At 36.4% G+C, this 22,452-nt stretch overlaps 2 protein-coding genes across 2 annotated transcripts; one reads left to right on the top strand and one right to left on the bottom strand.

The window, feature by feature from the left end:
* Window positions 1–8,895: 8,895 nt before the first annotated feature.
* LOC114457743 (proto-oncogene c-Fos-like) lies at window positions 8,896–11,765 on the bottom strand. Its single transcript, XM_028439782.1, has 4 exons — window positions 11,401–11,765; window positions 10,847–11,065; window positions 10,199–10,306; window positions 8,896–10,113 (listed from the first exon to the last, which is right to left on the bottom strand). Exons 1-4 carry the CDS (start codon window positions 11,536–11,538, stop codon window positions 9,382–9,384), a joined length of 1,197 nt encoding a protein of 398 aa, XP_028295583.1. The 5' UTR covers window positions 11,539–11,765; the 3' UTR covers window positions 8,896–9,381.
* Window positions 11,766–17,696: 5,931 nt separating this feature from the next.
* Window positions 17,697–19,579, top strand: fosab (v-fos FBJ murine osteosarcoma viral oncogene homolog Ab). Its single transcript, XM_028439549.1, has 4 exons — window positions 17,697–17,962; window positions 18,249–18,458; window positions 18,559–18,666; window positions 18,754–19,579. The coding sequence occupies exons 1-4, from the start codon at window positions 17,828–17,830 to the stop codon at window positions 19,375–19,377; spliced, it is 1,077 nt and encodes a 358-aa protein (XP_028295350.1). The 5' UTR covers window positions 17,697–17,827; the 3' UTR covers window positions 19,378–19,579.
* Window positions 19,580–22,452: the final 2,873 nt, after the last annotated feature.

Raw genomic sequence — 22,452 nt, 5'->3', positions numbered from 1 at the left:
TTTGGTGGGGTTTTTTTTTTTTTTTTTAAGAAACAAAACAGCTTCCTCTTGCTGAATATCTCTGGAGTGAAGAAAAGAAACGACAGAACAAAAAACATAATTAATTAAACACTGTAAAAACTTTTGAGTCTTACAGTTTACAGAAAACTTTTTCTTCAGAATCTAAGCTCGATGACCAGGTTTCAAACCCATCAAGATCATATTATTTCTTTGCTATAAGTGTGGATGTTCTGACATGGATGATGAATGGATGGATGGATGTTCCAGGATTGATCAAAATGACCATCTAACACTGTTGGGTTTACAAGATGCCAGCCAAGCCGTTCCACTTAGAACAAGCAGCGAAGTTATTAAAGGCTCACTAAAATACCCATCGGTGTTCCCCTTTTTAGATTCTAATTTGGTTGTGTAGTGATTTATGTTTCTCATCGGGGGGGGGGGGGGGTCGGGGCACAGTGTGCGTCACAGTCGCTCTTCACACAGAGGACAAATTTAAGGAGAGACATTTAGTTTGTAAAGCAGAAGTGAACCGACAACCTGAGCATACGTGCCCATTCCACCATTGTGTTTTTGTACTTAAAGCCACTTCCGACGATATCTAACCATTTCAAACTCTACCTGTATTTCATCCACTACTGATGCTAATAGGGCCCCAAACAAACCGCCAAAGTGACTTCGCAACACATCTCTGGTGTTTTCACAGACTGAAAGATGCAGCATAACAATGGTCGATTTTTGTTTTGTGTGTTTTGAGGGAAACGGACAAATATAACCAAAATTTTATGTCATGAGGAGTTACGTCAACATGGGGAGTGCCCTACAGCAGTGGTTCCCAAACTTTTTCTGCTGCACCCCCTTTGAAGAATAAAAACCTCTCAGTGCTCCCTTATTGTGACAAAATGTAAAAAAAAAAAAAAAATATCAGATATTGTAGAACTGTGACAAAGCTCTTTATTGATAAAGGGCAAAAAAAAAAAGGTTTTTTATTTTTCATACTCAATGTTCAGCAAGGGTCATTGTAGCTACACACCGCCTCGCTCCCCCTGTCATGACGGCACGAACCCCCCACCCAAGGGGTTGCGCCCCCCAGTTTGGAAACCACTGCCCTAAGGAAGCAACAGCAATGATGGCATCAACCAACCACGGTGAAGAAACACAAGAAATTACTGTAAGAATGAAGTAAAAACACTTTGTAAAGATAGTTTTCCGCTTCATATTTTTAGTCTTCTCATTTTTCCACGTGGTTCCCAATCCCACAATTCAATGCATGCAGGGCCGACATATTCCCCAAGGCAACACAGGTGGCCGGCCCCCCAAAAAATAATGATAATAATATATTAAAAAGGTATTATAAATGGGAAACATGTTTTCTCTTATTTAAATATTAATAATAAAAATCCGTATCGACACCTGCTGATCCTCTGCCCATATTTATGGATATTTATTCTATTTTAATTCTTGTTCTGTTCTACATAATTCTATTGTGTTTTTTGCACATTGTGTGATTTGGTTTTAAGATTTTTGTGACTGACTAGTAAAACCAAACAGGGAAGAATAGAAATGTCTTTGCACTGAAACTTTAATATTTTATTTTAACTTTTGATTTCACTGTTTTACATTGCTTTTGGATTTTCCACCATTGTTGTTGTTCCCTCAGGACATTTGCACTATATCTGTAGGTGTTATATTGTATTATAATGTATTCTTCAAATTTTTAAAATAGGTTGTATTTTATTTCAACGGTTTGTTGTTTCACAGAATTGCATTGTTTTGTATTGATATTTAAAATAAATAATAATGTGTAAACACTGTGTATAGCCTTTTTTTCTCTTCTTCTTTTTCTTTTAAAACAAATGAGAACAAGTCCACCATAGTTTCCTCTCTGAAGTCAAGTTCATACAGATAGTTGCATTTTATCCATAATTAAATTTTTGGGAAATACCCAGGAAACCAGACATCTCCAGACTTCATTTTGACTCATCAGACATTTATTTACAACCACATCTCCTTCCTTCCTATATTCTTTCTTCCCTATACGAGCAGACAGTTGGATCACAGGTTTTTGTATAATAATCATCTTTAAAACCTCAAGTATATCTCCTCTGTGCAGGAGATTTATACTTTTGGTTATATTTACACAAATGACAAGAATATTTTTAGAATAATTAGCCAATATACAAAAAATCTAAAATAGTAAAAGGGTTTCTCTTTTAAATTTTCATTGATTTTGATTTAATTTTGGGAAATTCTAACAAGTAATTTCAGGAAAATTGAGTCCTTTGAACAATTTGAGGTTCAAATTGACTGCAGTTATCTGATAAAAGCATAGGAAAATTGGGATCCTCCGAATAATGTGGTAATTTACACATTAATTCCTGTTTTTCTCTTTTTTTGTTGTTTTTTTCTCCTGCGGGCCACATTGGATGGTCTAAAGGACCTGATTTGGCCCCCATGGCCTTGAGTTTGACACTTATTGCACTACATACAGTGATGTATCAAAACAGCACAATTTTATCAGATAGAATTTCAACGTATTAGTCGTTTATTTTCTCTCTTTGCACAAATCAAGTCACTCAGTGCATCAAACATCAACTTTAAGCCTTCCTCATCTTCATCTTCATCTCATGATTACCAGCCGTAAGCCACAATGCAAGCCCCCTCAACCTGCTGACCCCTTCTCCATTAGAGAAAAAGCTCCATCTCTCATTGTTTGAATGTCAATCTGATATCCAATAATGATGAAAAAGTAGCATTCCAATCAGTGAAAAGGCACATATTTTTGCAGATCCCGCTGATATGATGATATCATGGTGTGACGTCCCATATGTTGGTCCATGCAACCAATTAGAAATGATACACCAAAGATTCTTCTAACTGCAGACAACATTTCTGACATCAGGTGACACAGTCATTACAGATATGCATGACTGTGATTTACCTTCTTAGATATAGCACCAGTTTGAGGATATCACAACAAACAGGAAAGGAACAGTCAAATGGTGAGTGAGATATATATATATATATTAAAAAAAAGAAGTGGAAACAGTGAGCAACACAAATAGAATAATAAAGATGAAGAAAAGGTGTTTTAGAGTCACTTTAAAGTGGTTCATGTTTTTCATTTTTATGTAATTCAATTTCAAAAATTGATCTCATTTTGCTCTAAGTGCTGGCCCGCGTCATTGAACAATGCATTAGCATTAGCCTAGCATTACCGTTAGCATTAGCCAGCATTAATTAACATTAGCATTTTTGAGCATTAGCATTTGCCATTATTAGCATTAGCCTAGCATTAACATTAACATTAGCTAGCATTAGCGTAAACATAGCATTAGCCTTGCATTAGAATCAACATAGCATTGGCCTAACTTTAACTTAATATTTGCATTAGCTAGCTTTAGTTTAGCATACTAGTACCCCCTATGACAATTTGCGTACGCCTGGGGGTACCCGTACCCTACTTTGAAAACCTAGGGGCTAGGGCGAAGAATTTATTTGAGCTTTTTTTGATTCGATTGTTTTTCTGCGTGATGGTAGTCTTATGGTAAATGTGTAATTTGCAATGCAAGGAGGCTCCTGACTGCTGCTCTATTAATAGTCTAGTTTCCAATGTTGTCACATTGTTTTTAATTTCTATTCACGGACCCCCTATGACAATTGCGTACCCCATTTTGGGGACCCAGGCTCTAAGAAAACCGTATTTTCACATTCACTCTACAGACTGTGAGATGGTTGTATTTCCTCTCATATATGTATCAATAAGAACATATTTTAATAATTCATTTTTAGAGCAACTTGAAATTATGTTTGTCTGAAAATGCCAACACTGATAAGCGTCAGGTAATCAATGTCTTTCTTTATGTATTTATGATTAAACTGCTGATTAAATCAAGATCAATACTCATTCACTTCAGAACTTGACTAAAGATGAATCAGAGATGGAGTAATATCAGTTATAGACATTGGCTGGAATCAAAGATCAATACATCTATAAACCCTATTTTTGCTCATATCTCTGGCAGCACATTTAACTGAGTGACTGTGAAATAATCTGTAGAGATGTAAGGGGTCACATTGCCAGCCAAACTGGCTCTGGTGAAACAAAGGCCGACAAAGAATAAATCAGGAGACACCAGAGCTGCTGACAGGCCCATCGATCATCGCTCTAAAATAGGTTTGCATCAAGGCACAGTGAACCACTGGCTGATTGAAATATGTATAGGAATGAGGGAGGTTATGGAAAAACTATCAACGACATCATCGAGAGGGCCCTCAGAAAGCCTGGTGTTAATAACGCTGACGTTTACTTTATATTTTAACACCTTAGTGAAATAACTATAAATAAATATCGTTCAGAATCATTGGATGCTGATATCTGAAGCTATCATCACCTTCATCACACAGCGATATTTCAAAGGATTTAAAAGACCTTTACACTTATGTGCACTAACAATAGCGTATTTGCCAAGAGACTCACGATCATAGATTTATGGTAATAAACTTTAAAGTTCTGCTGCTGGTGTATAAATCCGTAAATGGGTTTGATCCAGAACACTTCAGTGAGATGTTAGTCAGGTCTGAACCCAGGTGGTCTCTCAGATCTATGGACACAGGTCAGATAGTGGAGCCCAGAGTTCTCAGCAAAACACGGTGATGCTGCTTTTAATTGTTATGCTGCAAAGAAGTGGAACAAACTGAAGTCAGCATCCAATGTGAACATTTTTATACTTTTTTCTCTAGAGCTTGAGGGAGATTTGTAATTATTTTATTGTTGTATTAATCTCTGTTATTTTTTTTAATCCTACAAAGCTGATTTAATTGCCTTCTGCGTGAAATACTAGACAAAACAAATATCCCGTACCTTGTCTGATCCCTTTTTTGCTCCATCAAAGGACAAGTATCCGCCTTTTACTGCCCTCTACTGAGCACTTTGTCTCATTACAACCATGTTTACTATGGCAATATGTCTATATGTATATGACCTATTGTGATAAAATGGAGGGTTTGTGGTTAGAATCCCTCTCCTTCCCATGTATTGTCTTTGTACTTTTTGTTTAATCTATGTCTTGTTTGTTGTTTGTTGTATAGTTATGAGAACATGTGTATTCCATGTTTTTTTTTTTTTTTTTATGTTGATTCTGTCGTAAAATTTGAGATAAAGAAATAACAACATTAAAAAAAAACAAAAAAAAAAAAAACGGTGAGGGTAGAAAATATCAGAATTAGAAGTATTTAATTTATCCCGGGGGGAATTACTTATGGCTCGAAAAATTTTACAAAAAAAAAGAATAAACACAAAAGAAAGAAAGAAAGTAAGAAAAACCGTACATTATTAAGTAAAAGACTGTTAATCAAATAAGGATTAAATAATACAAGTGCACACAATACAGTAGAAAAAACTAAATAAGATTTTAAAAAAAATCATAATAAAACAAATGTACACATATGATACAGATGTATACAAGAATAAAAACAGGACTTGCAAACACCAGCATAATAACCATGGTATGAATTGTAATGTTGTTAAAGTGCTTTGAGTTTAAGGTAGGAAATATCAGAGTTAAAAGTACTTTATTCATCCTCAGGGGAAATAACTTTTGTCACAGAGGCTCAAGAAATATTACAAATAAAAAAGAAAGTAAGAAAACCCTTACATTATTAAGTAAAGGACAGTTAATTAAACAAGGACTGAATAATACAAGTGCAAACAATACAGCAGAAATAATAAAAAAGATTTTTTAAAAATAAATAATTACAAAGGTACAAATATAATGCCGATATACTGTATATAACAATTTAAAAAGTTTTATTAATCACAACTGCAACTTGTGAGCGGTGAGATTCTTTGATATTGATGTGCTCAATAAATCTTTTTGCTTTTCCGTGAAATTACTTGTAAAACCTCTTATCGATAAGCACGTGATATGCGTGTGTAATTGATGAGAAACTTAAGTTTGTTTTTGCACACTTACTCCTCTTTTTTTCTTCTTCTTCTTCTTCTAAATCTAGACATGGCAACCGTTGCCATGGAAGCAAAACAACTGCAACATCCATATATGGGTATTAAGGAAGTGTTGGTCACGGTGATGCGTGTCGACGTCACGCAGTACGGAGACCTGCTGCTGCTGCTGCTGCTGCTGCTGCTGCTGCTGCTGCTGCTGCTGTGCAATGATCGGATTCTCTTGACCGTGACTGTGAAGGAGCTGTGAACGTTCAATGAATAAATGATCATCATCCAGCTGTTCTCACTCTTTTTAACCAGCGCTCAGGTCCCTGATGGTATTCTCACTGTACATCCAATAGATTAAAAAAAACAAGACGCACTGGAATCTTTGTAGACCGATATAAGACAGACGAGTGTTAATGCTCTAGAAATAGTGTCATTGTCGTCATATCGCGTTTAAACTGCAACCTGCGTAAAATATGAGGGAATATTTGATGGCATAGCAGTGCAACCATGAGGAAAGGGGTTTGGTTTGGAGGTTTAATGCAGAGGTGAAGCAAGTAACGGATTACAAGTACCCACCTTACTGTATTTGGGTTGATATTATGTGTACTTGTGCTCTTTTTTAATATATTTCTAAATCAATAATTTTAATTGTATTTGCAACAAGAAGTAAAGTAATTTGTTACACTTCTACACCGTTACTGAGTAAATTATTTGATTTATTTATTGTTTTTTTGTTAAATGCTCAACAGACATTGTACAGGGAACAGAAACAAGATTTATGACCAATAATAAACATGGGGGTGAAAGTGACTTTTACTTTCTTTGAGGTACTATTTAATTTAGAGGTCTGCAACCTGCGGCTCTGGAGCCTCATGTAGTTCTTTGACTCTTTTGCAATGGCTCCCTATAGCTTTAAAATTAATATTGAAAAAACGAATTTTTTTCTTCTTTTTTTTACAGAGGGTATTGATGATTATTGACATTGACACCTTATGAAATAATGATAGAACAATTGATCAACTTAAAAATAAATTATATTGTGCAATAACTCTGCCACCTTAACCTCCTGCAACCTCTACAGAGGTTTTCATTTATTAAGTTTTAAATCTCTGGTAAGATAATTAAACTGACAAAAAAAAAAAAAGACTATTCTGGAAGAAAATAGAGACTTTAATCGAGTAGGGACACATTCTTCATTAATATACATGCTCGATATGTGGCAAGAAATTAGCAATTAGCATCTGTTGACTGACAATATCTTGTGTTAACAAATTTATTTCATTTTTTGTAGCCTTACAAGTACATAAACTAAAATACTAATCTTGTTTAGCTATTCGGTATAATTGTAACTATGTATAGACTTTTATTGACTTTTATTGTCTTCATATAGAAGGTTAAATTTTTACGTCTTCAATTATCCACGTTCAACTCAATTATGATTAAAATTATTGTTACCCCCCCTGAAAGTGAATTACAATTACGTTCTTAATTACTGAAGTTCAATTACAATTAATCACAATTACTGAGCCTGATATAACAAACCTAATAAAGGTTAAGCTTGCTCTTGTGATAACTTTCTGTTAGCATCTCTTATGATAACGGCTTCTAAATCAGCTGTAAAAAAAAAAAACCTTTAAAATTAGTATCTATCATCTAATTTATTTCCTATATATTGGTTTCCTTATTAGGCTTCCTAATAAATGAAAATATAGGGTTTAGTATTTATGGTGTGGGTGTCTGAGCCTTTTTTGTGTGAGTATACACCTCAATTTCATTTTTTTTAAATAGTAAAACGTGGGAAAGCTTGATATTAAACATATTTTAATAATGGTTAATTACATACTGTATATGTAGAACTGTACATAGAACTGTAATTTTTTTGTTATTGTGAAATGAATGGCAAAGGCATCTGTGCTATTTAGCACACACCTTTATCCACTGACATGTTTCAGCATGATGAGGATTTAAATCAATCAAGACATTCTTTTACTCTTTTTGCCTGATCTTGTTCAAGCACGTATGTTGTTGTTGTTGTTGTTGTTGTTGTTGTTGTTGTTGTTGTTGTTGTTGTTGTTGTTGTTGTTGTTGTTGTTGTTGTTGTTGTTGTTGTTGTTGTTGTTGTTGTTGTTGTTGTTGTTGTAATCCAACTCTCATTCAAGCAATACATCAAATGTATAAAGTGAAGAGGTAAATCTTTGAAAGGATTCTGTTGGTTTCCAATATAAAAGCTTTTGCGACTGAGCTGCAACTTTCTTATTTTGGATCGTTCCACTTTTTTTTTTTTAATTATTTAATTTTTATTGATTGATTTACATTTAAAATGCACAAAATGTCCTTTTTAGCCACATAACTAATCTATTTGCATTTACCGTCTCTATATTTGATCACAGTGTTTCTCAAATGGGGGTACGGTTACCCCTGAAGGTACGCAATGGCACTACAGAGGGCACTTGAGATAGAGTGGAAAATCAACAAATAAAAGCATTTAAAATATGTGGTTTGTAATGTTTATTTTTTGTTTAAAAATGATCATCATAAAAGATGATGGAAATTACATTGATTAGAAGATGAATTGAAAATACAGGAAAGAGATGATGGAAATGATGAAAACTAAAGAAATAAATCTATTCATTATGGCACTAAATACTGTTTTATTCTACTCATTTACAAAATCAGGTTTTTTAAAACACGTGTTAGCACTCATTAATTCCATCAATATGCTCTATAGTTGTTTTTTCATAGTATTCTGAGCAAAATCTTGTAGTTGGAAAAAAGGGGGTACTTTACCAAACCAAAAAAGTTAAAGAACCACTGTTTTATCATATGCTTTGTGAGACAGGTATTAGTTTTACCTTACTGATGATGTGTTGCAATAGTAATTAGTACATATTCAATAGTTCATTATTGTATAGCTTTGCATTAGCATAATCTTTATTGAGTGAAAAAATAAATTACTTGAAAATACATTGTAATAAAATACATGACATGGTGTTTCATGAAACAATTTGAAAGCAAAAAGTCAAGTCAGACCAGGTAACACCTTACGAGCAGTATAGTTAAATGCTACACAATATATTTTTCTCTATACTTACACAGTTTTATGAACAGTATGACATGTACACCACTGGGATGCAGCAAATTCACAACACCTGTAGAACTTTTTAAAACACCATAAATCCTTTTAGTTGCAATATAAAGGTCTTGTATTTGCATGCGTTTTTATATCAGTATACAATGTCTGATAGAATTTCCGGAGCAATATGGAAGATTTCAAACTCTTTCACAGTCACAGAAACCATGTCGTCGATCTACACGTCTCGCAAAACATCAAAACACACATACACACACCACGGAAATGTATCTGAAATAGATAGTATATAGCTTTTCTGGCAGGGTAGAGTTATCGTGGTTGTTACATAACTCATTTGCATTCACAAGGCCAGAAGAGTTGGAGAATTCAGACTGTCTTTGTTTAACTCTGATGTGCTAAGGCTACCTTTGAGGTACTCACAGCCCTCGGCCAAAGAATCAACCTCAGAGTAATTGAAGGAGAACACCGTGCGGTAATTGCTACAAGAAGGACTGGAAGACATGACTGGTGTTGTGCACAAGGATTCAAGGTCATTGGCCACAGATTTATACAGTGTTTCCCAGTCTGAGAGGCAAAATGGACCACTGAGGTCAATGTCGGGGACGGATGCGGCCACCTCGGATGTCAAGGCCATCTCTAGACTGGGCACCAAGTCGTCAAGATCATCCCCTTTGAGGTCCTCGAAAATCTCCTCCTCTTCCGCACTGGAACACAGAAGGATATTGGAGTTCCCCAAAATGGCAGCAGATGGAATACATGGGGGGATGTTGTCCTGCATGTCTTGACCAATTGGAGCTTCTGAATCTTCTTCGCTGGTGTTTGTCTCCTCTGAGTCTGCGTCTCCATCCTCTGATTCAGACAGCAGCTGAGGAGAGGCTGGGGGATGATCCTCATGCTTCATCTTATCGTCGTTATCGTCCTCATTACGCGTCTCATTTTCCTCTTTATCTTCGAGGATTTGGCAAGAAGACGCGTGGGATGCTAGAACGTTCTCTAGTCTCTCCTTCTCCTTCAGCAAGTTGGCTATCTCTTCGTGAAGAGTAGATTTTTCTTCCTCGAGCTCATCAGTTTCCTGGAAGAAGAAAAAATAGACGTTGCTTCACAAAAAAAATGGCACAATCAAGCAATTAATATTGTGCTGTCCACTATGTACTCACAGCTTGAAGCGTATCTATCAGCTCCCTTCGCTTGTTCCGACACTTCGCTGCAGCAATTTTATTCCTCTCCCTTCTGATCCTCCTCTTTTCCTCCTCCTCTTTGTTAGGCTGAAATCAAACCAGAATACACACCACTCTCCATTTAATTGTACATCCAACCGTGTCTAGTTCTTTAAAAAATCATCTCTCATGATGAACCAATAAATGTCCTTTGTAATACTATGAGCTGAGATCAGTGATGGAGGAGGAGAGATGCTGATGCTGCTGCTGCTGCTGCTGCTGCACCAAAGGCACGCTCTAGCCATTCCACGTGAACGCGCATGTATTTTCATGCTCATGCATGTTTCCTATTTTTAAGTCACGTGTGTGCACGTTTCACACAGGAAAACATCTATTTATATATAAGCAAGATATGGCATTTGTTTCACTATGTGTCACATTTTGCATGGAATTGTGACTTGTGTTGAAATATGGCGATAACTGATTTTATAGAAATCCCTGGGATGCAGATGTTGTTTTCAGTTTTTTTTTTGTGTGTGTGTGTGTGTTTTTTTTTTTAAGCAGACACGCAGATTAAACTATTTGTATTTAAAATATTCATCTTATTAAGCTTCTAATCTTTGGCTTTCCCCTCATTATTTCCCTCACCTGCTCTCTTTGCCCCTTTCTGTTGCTGAGCTTCGCCTTCTTCTTCTTTCCACCCCCCGGGGAAACCGACTCTGTCGCACTGTTGCTCCTGCTTCTCTTCGCACGGTTGGATGACGGAGAGGCAGATGTGATGACGATGGATGGATGAACCATCGACTTAATACGCTTTGGAGATGTGGATTTCTTTGTTGGAACAAAGAAGTCTTCATTTTCACTTTCCTTAAAGCAAAAAAAACAGAGATTATCATTTTTTGGGGGGGGGGGTCTGATAAATAAATAAACGAACATTGATTGACCTTTAAGTGCGACTAATATCAATATTTCCATATTGCATATGAAATCAACCAATATTAAATGAATATATATTTTATAAATTGTGCAGAAGCCTATATATTTCACACAAACATAGCAAATATGCACATTCGTGTTCCATCAGATCAAATGTAGCCTTAAAATCATCAATCTGTGGATAATTTAAAGCATATATATATTTGTTGTCAGTTGATTATTCTATTTTTTTTTTTTTCCCCCAACCATATAATTTCGTTTTCTACCTTCACACTGTCCACTGACGACGATAAGGAGTGAGAAGGATGCTGGCTGCTGCACCCAGGGGTGTCCCCGCCAGGCGATGCTGTGCTGCCACAGCTGCTGGATGAAGAATCCGATTCCGCGTTGAAGTCTGGATGCATGGTTGGTTTCCAGACAAACAAACAAAAACTAGTAATGCATAAAATGATAAAAAGCAATCTCAGGAAGAAGTAGAAAAATAATCATGCACAAACGCCTATTCCATTTGGTCAGACTCGTAAATGGTAACTGTGCAGAAAGTGGAGAGGCCAACCTTTTATAGTGAGCTGGATTTTTATGAATGAAAGCTGTGTGGTGAGACCAAACCATTTCACAGGGGTGTGTGAAATGAGGAAAAAGGGGGGGGGACAGCTTTGTATCTCACGGTGTGTGTATGTATCATTTAAAAAACAGCTATTTTGACCTATAGTAATATTAATATGTGTTTATAGCTATGCCCATGCCTGAATTGTCCTATTTTTATGATGCGACACCCCTGCTTAAAGTGGGTGCAGAAAGCCACGACTCATCTACGTCATTTTCATGTATGCAGCATCTGCATCTATACATCGTGTTCCCGACATGTGCATGTCCTCATATGTTCTCAAAAAAAAAAAAATTAAAAAAAATCCTTTCTTGAATCCAATGTGGAAAACATGATTAAAAAGGCAGGACATATTCAGATTTAAACGTTACTGTTGGTGGATGCTGGTGCAGATTTGACCTCATTGCATTATTTAAAATAAATATAAATTTCAAGCTGATTTATTATTCATAAAATAATAACAATGTGATTTAAAAAAACTAAAAAAAATTGTATAAGTGTTAACGTATATATAACTACAAATGAGTGCAATCAAGCCTGTTTTCACAAAGGAATAGAGATCCAGTAACGGTGTCTTCCCAGCAGCCAATCGGGGAATGGTCCCGTCAAACCATATATGGTGTTTCCGGTGGGAGGGGAGGGGAGGGGAGGGGGGGGGGGCTCTGCACAAGCAGCACACAGACGGACACCCTGTTATGTTGTGTCCCACTCACCCACCAACACAAAAGAAAGTGAAACATGGTGTAAACAGTGCATGGTCCGACTCCGTCATTATTCCAGACCGTTACTTCATGCTGAGAATAAACTATAGAGGAGGGGTACAGCTATTGACCCTCCTTTATTGTAGCAAGTTGTGAAGGATGTCGATCGTCACATCATTAGAGATTCAAAGAGAAGGATTTTTTCTTTTTTAATAAGTCATTTGAACAAGATTCCCTTGCAGGAATTTTGATCAAACAATGTGTGTGGTTGACTTTTAATGAGGGGGCACTTGTGTAACAGTTCCCACAAACGCCAAATTACTAAATCAAAGGGGTGTATTCTATTTTTAGTCCTGAGTTGACCTCACAAATCCAATGAGAAAGTGGGGTGGGGGGGGGGATTACTGCCTCTCTCTGCTTCCCGGTAGTCGCAGCCCCCCTCCCATAGGCCAATTTCCCGCATATCACGAGGTGGTCGACTTTAGCCTATTCAGCTACAGTTCAAAGGTCGCACATTACTCCATGCACATGCCATCACAATAATAAAGAGCTGTTTAATCTAAGCAAAGCAGATCTGTTTTTTCTTCTTTTTTTTCATTTTCCTTTACATTGTTGTTAAAAGTTTACTTAATCCTTATCTGAATTTTTTCATGAGGACTTGTGCTTCCTGGAAGCATTGGCAGAGTTTGAGATTATTGCCAAGGGGGGGGGCAAAGTATAGAAAAAAAAAATAATGCAGAAATGATTAGTAGCATAATTCATAATGTTGACTACCACAAAAATTTGTGTCGACGCGTCATTTAATGTTGTAAATTCATGATAAAATCAGGTCGACGGCCGCGTTCTACTTCATTCTAGCTGCAGTACCATACATGAACTGCTGGGTGCAGTGTCGATTCACCATTTACATTGTGAAGAAGAATCACGGAACAGAAGAAGAACCAACCTAAAGTCTGAAAAGTTGGGAACCATTTCACTGAAAACTTGTACTACAAACCTGAGGCAGAACTAACACCTGTGACATGAAACCATCAGTGATATGTTAGAATCAAAGCAAAATAAAACTATTTTATTAAAAAAAAATAATTATTAGAAACTATTATCGTATTACAGTATTATGTACTAGGGTACAACTATTTCACTTCCAATATGATACCGATATTGAAGCCTTGCGTGTTGGATGATACTGCTATTAATTTGATACAATATCAATACAAATCATACATACATGTATTTTAAAAGTATTCAAAAAACTGACCCATATATCATTAACCAATGGGTTACTAGTAACCTATTCTAATTGAATAAAAATAAATGAATTAGGAGACCCTAAAAAATAACCTCAATAAATCCACTGAAAACAATCTGTTATATCACAGTTTATAGGCCGATATAATATGATTTGTTTGTTTTTTGCTGATATCGTAACAATATTCGATGTCATTATCGGATCGGGACATCCTTACACAGCGTGTACTGTGTATAGTAGCCAAGTTTGGCTATTGGAAAACTTTGAATAGCAGAACCCAGGCCCAGGAGTGTCAAATTCTTTTTTTTTTTTTTTGCTAATAAGGGACAAGTACAGATAATAAATAAATAAGAGTTATTAGTACTTGCAAGAATTTCAAATTTTCTTTATAAGTGACATATTTTTGTGGTACTCAGAGGAATTTTGGGATTGAATGTGAGAAATTGTAGGATTAAAAAAAAAAACCACACATTTATAGTCGTACATTCATATTGCCCCTGCAAATATTGTGGAGAGGAGTTGCATTGAATTTAGGAATTTTGAATGACTTGAGATTTGCTGCGGGCCAATTTGAATGCTCTTGACGGCCAGATTTGGCCCACGAGCCTTGAGTTTGACACACATGGCATAACCAAATATGCCTACTTATGATTAATTATATCTTGTGGGATGGATCTTTAAACAATTAGAAATAACTGCGAAAAATTTATTATTATTATAATTATTATAACTATTTGTTAAAACAAACAAACAAAATAAAAAATATCTCACTTTATCTAAAATCAAAACAAACAATGAGAATAGTTCAGGTCAACATGTTTTATACAGAAGTTAAAGTCCTTGCCAACCAGTCAAACAAACCAAAGGTGCTCGGATTTGTTTGGTGTCCCGTTTCATTTCCCTGCTTCACAGAGTCTCACTGGGGCAGAAGTCTCACTCACGCGCTGTTTCCCGGAACTCAAAAACCCGGCCCAGACGATGACGTCACCACAGATTGGTTTACGTGTACTTTCCTCGTGCGATGAGATCAGTTTACTGCACCGAGAGTGGCACTCTTTTGCAAACAAACGATCTTTGGTTGCTATGCAAAAATAAGGACGTCACTGACGCGAATAGAATGGGCGTCGCCATGACAACCAGGGGTTGTTCAACAAAAACATGAGCGCGGGAAAGGACGGGACATGTCTCCCTGTTTGAATAGCTGAACTTTAAACACAATGACAGTTTTATTTATACTGTGCAAAGGTTCAAACTTTTGAAAGCAATTTTGTAAGAAAGTGTGTGTATTAAACAATATTGAAAGGGGGAAAAACAAAACAGAAATAGGCCAAGTAAGCCAGCTAATTGAATTTTAATCAGCTCATTTAATAAGCTAATATTTGTGTTTATACTTTCTTTTTAGTGTTTATACTTTATTTTGACTGTTTATGCTTTGTTTGTGTGTTTATACTTTCTTATTTGTGCTTATACTTTATTTTTACTATTTATGCTTTCTTTTTTGTGTTTATACTTTCTTATTGGTGTTCATACTTTATTTTTACTGTTTATGCTTTCTTCTCTGTTTATACTTTCTTTTAAGTGTTTATACTGTTTCTACTTTTTTGTTTGTGTTCATACTTTCGTTTTACTATACTTTCTTGTTTGTATTTATACTTTCGTTTTAGTGTTTATCCTTTTTTTGTGTGTTTATACTTTCTTTTTAGTGTTTATACTTTCATTCTGAATATTTATGCCATGTTTCTTTTTGTTGGAAGTCAAGACCGCCAAACACAATTTTGTTGCATGTATGGAAGCGGATTCACAATGACAATAGAATAATTATGGTTCTGATATCTATGCAAAATGCTACCAAATGCTGATGAAACTGAATTGAGTTATAGTCGCTATATCTTGACAGTTATCAGAATCAGAATCAGAAAGGATTTTATTCGCACGGTGCAGTTAAAAAAAAACGCAAAAGGAATTTAACTTGGCAGTTGGAGCGAAGAACACAACACAACACACTGAGGCAGCTCTATATATAGTTTTCAGGTTCAATTAATTTCAAGTAGGCCTACGTGACCAAATAAACTTTGATGATGCATTTTAATATTGTATTTCTTGGCTAAATGTCAACAATGTATTTTTCTGAAGGAGTTTTGCTGATGCCAGGATTCCCTCTAACAACACAACATGGGGGAAGACCTTTATTCAATGAGTAAAGCGTGGAATATTACACACACCAAACCAGTTTTCAGTTTGTCTTTTGACTGAGCACACCTTCCTCAGGTAGGTACAAAAACTGCCTGAGGCTGTAAGGCATACGCAACACTTGTGCTCTCTGACATGTTTATGCACATGATGTGATCTGTGTTTACACACAGCTTAATACCAAAGCACATATTTTGGTCCGTATCCAACAACAGTTCAACAGGTATCATTTGGATGTGTTAAAATATATTTCCATAATGAACATGTTACAACATTGTCGCAATATGTTGTTTATTCCCTCGTTGCTTATCATTTTGTTGGCTTTTATTTTGGAATTTATTGTTTTATAACACTTCCTAGAAACCTTTCAGTTGTATAGTACACAATTTACAAATTTAGACGGTCAGTCATAAAAGCCCGAAATTCATTTTCTTATTGATATTTAGTATAGGTTGTGACTTATTTATGATTTGTTGATTTGTTTGTTTTCCTGTCCTTACTGTTGTCACTTATATTTATGGTTGAAATTCCCCTGCATTTCTTATCATAATTGCTCAACCTGATGTCTGTATTTTGTTTTAATTTGATATTGGATTTTGTCAATATTGTTTGTATTGAAACAAAGTTAAAAAAAAAAATAAATAAAAAATAAATGAATTAGCTACAATTCATTAAATCACGACCCACTTTTCTTTTTTTCTTTTTTTTTTTTTTTTTTTTAGAATTCAACCAACCAAATTTAGGTTTTTAAAAAATATCTGTTGAAAACACACATACAGTATATAATATTGTTTTAAACATCAATCTATATATTTTCCTGTGCAACATACAGGTCACAGTATGCTTGTCAAAAGAAAAGTTTATTTCAAAATAAAATACAAGTCCATCATGAGAGACATTACCAGTTTGAGAATGCGCTGCAAACACAACAGGGGGGAAAATACTTTTTTTCTAAAGCCATAAACACTTATTCCACAAATTAATCTTAATCTTACACAAATAAAAAAAAATAATATGTGTTTGGTTTTTTTCTTCTTCATAACAAAAATGACTGTACAGTGTACATTCATCAACATTACAGTAAATGTACCAGAGTTAGCCTAATGGCTATTTTTCATCTGCTGTCCCTGGACAAAATCTATCCAAAACATTAGTGCAATAAAAAAGTCACATTCTAAAACAGCATAAAAACATTGATAAAATGTTATATTCACCTTACAAAAAAGTATCTCAGTTTCAATAAACAGTTTAAGACATATTTTAAATATAAATATTGAATTAAATGCAAGAGAACTTATGACTTCCAGGGCTGACTATTGCAGTTCTGATTAATCAAAAGCCATTTATATATTATATGAAATTGTCGATGCTTACTTGCCTGACCCCGATCCCAATTATTCGATTTTTCACAACAAACTCTGTGTTAGTTGTTTACATAACGTCACGTAACTGTCAGCCTATCTCTAGTGGTGTGTTTCCCATCAGGCTCAGCCCTTACAGGATGCACCATATTTGGATAATTACGTTTTGGGGATCCCGTTTCTGGAATATTCCATTCATTGGGGGGACAGAATCCTAGAAAGTACGTTCTACACAACTAATTTTGCTAAAATGTTGATAATGAAGTTGTCCTCATAAGCGGCGGTGTGTTTAAAAACAAACCCACTAAAGAATCGTTGCTTGATGACGCAGTTATATCAATGTTTACAGTAGTTTTCCTCCCGTTGTCACATTGTGAGCACTCCCTTTTTATGACGTCACAGGCAGGCTATATAAGCACACGGCGTTGTCAGCGTGAGCAGTTCAACGTTCACTGGATAGTTCACGGCGACACGGAAGCTTTGGGAAAACAGCGTTTACAGACCTACTGAAGGGGATTTTCCTTTCTCTGATTTTACATCGAGTTTGTTTGGACCGTTCCTGCTTGTTTTTGTTTTCCTGGAACAATGATGTTTACTTCTTTCAACACGGAGTGCGATTCTTCCTCTCGCTGCAGCACAGCTTCTCCGTCTGCTGAGAATTTGGGTTATTACCCTTCTCCAGCAGGGTCTTACTCCAGCATGGGATCCCCTCAATCTCAGGTACGTCCATTTTTATGTAACTTCACTTTAAATGCACCTTAAGTTTACCTAGAGTTGTTTCCTTCTTGCATTGTATTACAAGTTAGAATAAGTCTTGATGTTGGCATTTACAGAATAAAAAAATATATGCCTAAACTAAATGAAAAATAGTTAATATAGTATTAGAAAATCATTTTAGTGTGCCACGTCACTGCTGACATCATAGGTTTTTATTATTCATAGTCTCTCTGCTTCATTCATTACATCTTGCAAGTGTGCTCATGATCTGCACTTTTCCTCTTCGCAGGACTTCACTGACCTGACAGCATCCAGTTTTATCCCAACCGTCACTGCCATCTCAACAAGCCCCGATCTGCAGTGGATGGTCAAGCCTCTGATCTCCTCTGTGGCCCCCTCTCACAGGGTTCACCCCTACACCCCCTCCAACCCTTCCTACTCCATGAAGTCTGCAGGATCCAAAGCTCACAGCTCTTCCAAGCGAAGCAGAGTGGAACAGGTAATTATCGTCTTGTAAATGTTACATAACATATTTCATGTGTCAGTTTGAATACAGAACACCAGACTGAACTTTTTTTTTTTTTTTTTCAAATTGGCAGATTCCCCCTGAGGAGCTGGAGAAGAGACGAATTCGCAGAGAGAGGAATAAACAAGCTGCTGCTAAATGCCGTAACAGGAGGCGAGAACTTACAGACACCCTGCAAGCTGTAAGTATCCAACTTGATCTGCCAGTACTTTTGAAAGTAATTGTTATACAACAGCCAAGTTGACATCACGTCCTCTATTTCTCACAGGAAACTGATCAGCTGGAGGATGAGAAGTCCAGCCTACAGAATGATATCGCCAATCTGATGAAAGAGAAGGAAAGGCTCGAGTTCATTCTGGCTGCCCACCAACCTATCTGCAAAATCCCCTCCGATCTGGACTCAGACTTCACAGCTGCCACCATCTCTTCTTCTTCCCACTCTTGCCTTTCCACCTCCCAGCCACAGACCATCACCTTCAGCCAACCCACCTCCACATCCATCTTTTCCAGCCCCGTGCTCTCCACCGCCTCCGTCAGCTCGGTCAAGATGGCCGACCTGGAGGCCTCCGTCCTGGAGGAGTCTCTCGACCTGTTGGCGAAGACCGAGATGGAGACGGCACGGTCGGTGCCTGAGATTGACCTGTCCAGTTCCCTGTACACGGGCCAGGACTGGGAGCCCCTTCATTCCACAGCCACGGTTAATGACTTTGAGCCCCTATGCACACCTGTGGTGACCTGCACCCCCGCCTGCACAACCTACACCTCCTCGTTTGTGTTCACCTTCCCCGAGGCCGACACGTTCCCGACATGCGGCGTCGCCCACAGGAGAGAAAGCAACAGCAATGACCAGTCGTCCGACTCCCTAAGTTCACCAACACTACTGGCCCTCTAAAGACTCTAAAAAAACATTCAATCTTCCTAAAGAAAAAAACAAAAAAAACAAACAAAGCACACTTTCTTAATGTATAAGAGTGTGCCGATCACAGGGCTATGGATAAGGACTTGTAATAGAAAGCAAAGTATTGCAATTCTATCAGTTTATTTATATTTGCCTAATACATCAATGTAGCAAAGTTAAAAAGCATGTTTTAACTGCATAACACCCAGTTGTATTATGAGTTCTTATGATTTTAATGGTGCTAGGTTTAAAAACAAAAAAAGAAAGTGTATTGATGTGTCTTCAGAGCAATAGTTATAACTTAACTAGTTTTCTGTTTTTGATGAAATGTGACTTACTATGAGCTGTTTGTGAAACTTTGAAACTGATGTGCATTGTCTTAACCATGGTCTGAGTGGTCCGGTATAAAGTTTTCTGTGAAAACATTAGTGGCTTTAATTTATTGAGAATAAATACCTATTTTTTTTTACAAAGTATAGTTGTTTGTGAGATATATATATATATATATGAATAAAAACATAGCGATATTCAAATTCCAACATTTGTCCTGTTTTCCTCTCTTATCTTTGCACACTCTTATATAATATATAGGCAGCTAGTATAATATATATGGGGCGCTGATTGTATAGTTGTGAATGCTAAAGTAAAATGCAACAAACCATGTTTAAAAAAAAGTCTTTTTTTTTTTATTTTTTTACTTTTGAGTGGATTTACAGCAAATATAATTTAGATTTAACATTTAGATTATATTTTCATGAAGAAAAAATGCACTTTTTTTTATTTTTTAAACGTGTTTTGTTGCTAAATATGGCAAAAAGTTGCGGTTTATTTTAGTATGCACAACTTTACAATCTGCCCCATAGATATCAGATGCAAAACTATCAAACAAAACATTCCATAAGCCAATTATGTCTAAAAGTAGCTTGCGTGAGGGAGTATAACAGAATAACAGAGCTTTTCCTGCACCTCCACTTGCTCTATTTATTGTTCCGTCTGTTGCCAAGGTTAAGAATACGTCAAGGGCTCTGACGTCAGCGCGTTTTTTCCGTTTTTTTTTTAGGAAGCGCAGCGGAATGACGGTTCACTTCCGTGCCCAAATATAGAAAGTGTTTGACGTGTTGCTAGTGCTGAGAGAGAAAGGCAGAAAGCAGGCGAAACTCTCGGTCAGAAGGGCTTTTCTCAGCGGAGGAAACACTCTTATGTTAGTCCGAGTTGACTTTACTCACGAAGAATGCTTGTGTAGTTTTTAATTTGTAGGAAAGCTCCGCGTCAGCCATAAACGTCCACGTGTATCCCTCCGCGACACCGAGGAAATGTAAGATAAGCCGACAACAGCTGAGTCCATTTATCAATCAGTCAGTTAAAACAGCTCATAATGCTCTGAACAGTGCAAAAATACTGAATGCAAACGTTTCGTTTTCTTCATCCTGTTCCCAGACAGACGAGTGGTCACCAACATAGTGCCCGCGGTCCTCCAGGTATCTCGCATCATGGTCCCAGTGTCCCAGATAGGGTATTGTAAAAGAGGCTGTGGAATTGATGTTTATATTTGATAAGGTATGATTTTAAAACAAAAAACCCTGCAAAAGATAACATAATTGTAAATGAAATAAGCTGCATGTTTTACGATTAGTTAAAAATTGCTTGTTAATGGCCTGTAAAACAGGAATATGATTTCCTTTTAAATGTATTGAAAATAAACAGCTGTATAAACTAGGAAATATAAAGTGTTGCATGTTGATACTTAAAGCTGATATCCGGAGTTTCTGAGAAACATCTCGATGTCCCGCCCTAAACAGCCTCACTTCCTCCCACTGCCTCTGCCAATCTGCCAGAAACCACGCCTCTATTTTTCTGCATGCGCATTGCAGACCATAACAAGGTTGCATCAGGTTGCATTGATATAGGTCTATGGGTCAGAGACAAAATCATACTTACCTGTTTGCTGTTGTGATGTGTGGCTTTGTTTCAGTGCACACTTTGATTGACAGTCGCAAAAACAGGAAGTTGAAGCCTATTGGCTGGGCGCATTTATATACATTAATGTATATGAATGACCACTGGCAGTAGACCATAGTAAAATACTAATTAGGTTTTTTTGGGTTTTTTTCAAACCAAAGACCTTAGAACAGGCCACAAAACCTCGTAAAACCAGTAAAATACTGCATCATTGTGTTATATTTTAAAGTCATTAAAATGTAACAAGCTATTCAAACAATTCCTAAGATGTATTGCATCCTTTTTAGGATGTTTTAAGTAGTGGTTTACATTGATGCATGTCAACGTAGGCACAAGTGTTGTAAAACTTATTTTCTTTATAAAACATTTGGATTCATCTCGTTTGGTCCATTTGATACTAAAGCGGGTTGAATGTTTCCCCTGAGATAAAATGACACGTCAGCAATAATGTTAAAGGTCACATGTAAATAAATACCTGATATGACAGGTTGCGACTTAGTGTAATATATTATAATGATGGTGACTACAGGTACTGAAATATACGTTAATTTTCCATAAGGGACAGGAGGAATTAGATATGTTTATACTCCGTCCTGCTTCTTTTCAGGCAGAAAAGGTCAGTTTAGGTCACGTGACTAAGACTAAACCTTACCCTAAACCTAACCCAGGGGTCTGCAACAACCTGCGGCTCTGGAGCCCAATGTGGCTCTTTGACTCTTTTGCAATGGCTCCCTATAGCTTTAAAAAAAACAAATAAAAAATAATGAATTGTTATTTCTTACAGAGGGTATTGATGATTAATGACATTAACTTCAAATAAAATTATGACAAAATATTGGTTAACCTAAAAATTAATGTCATTGTGCAATAACTCTGCCACCTTTCCTACTTCACCTCCTGCAACATCTACTGACCATCAACTTTCCCTGCACCTGTGACTAAGCTTAAGTTTTAAATCCCTGGTAAGATAACTAAACTAACAAAAAGACTATTCTGGAAGAAAATAAAGATGTTATTTTGTGGGGACAGATGTATTTAATTGCCAACATGCCGCCTTAATATGAATGCTTGATATGTTGCAAGAAATTAGCCATTAGCATGTGTTGACCG

The sequence above is a fragment of the Gouania willdenowi genome, chromosome 24 (genome assembly GCF_900634775.1).
Source record: "Gouania willdenowi chromosome 24, fGouWil2.1, whole genome shotgun sequence".
Taxonomy (NCBI): Eukaryota; Metazoa; Chordata; class Actinopteri; order Blenniiformes; family Gobiesocidae; genus Gouania; species Gouania willdenowi.
Note: the sequence above shows the minus strand (reverse complement) of the source record. Positions and strands in the feature narration are given on the sequence as shown.

Bases quoted from the DNA above. Each gene is read 5' to 3' on its own strand.
- LOC114457743 (XM_028439782.1), bottom strand. From the start codon at position 11,538: ATGCATCCAGACTTCAACGCGGAATCGGATTCTTCATCCAGCAGCTGT. The intron at 11,066-11,400 runs GTAGAAAACGAA...TTTTGCTTTAAG, and splicing joins CGTCAGTGGACAGTGTGAAG to GAAAGTGAAAATGAAGACTT. The intron at 10,307-10,846 runs GTGAGGGAAATA...GTTTGATTTCAG, and splicing joins GAAAGGGGCAAAGAGAGCAG to CCTAACAAAGAGGAGGAGGA.
- fosab (XM_028439549.1), top strand. From the start codon at position 17,828: ATGATGTTTACTTCTTTCAACACGGAGTGCGATTCTTCCTCTCGCTGC. The intron at 17,963-18,248 runs GTACGTCCATTT...TCCTCTTCGCAG, and splicing joins TGGGATCCCCTCAATCTCAG to GACTTCACTGACCTGACAGC. The intron at 18,459-18,558 runs GTAATTATCGTC...TCAAATTGGCAG, and splicing joins AGCGAAGCAGAGTGGAACAG to ATTCCCCCTGAGGAGCTGGA.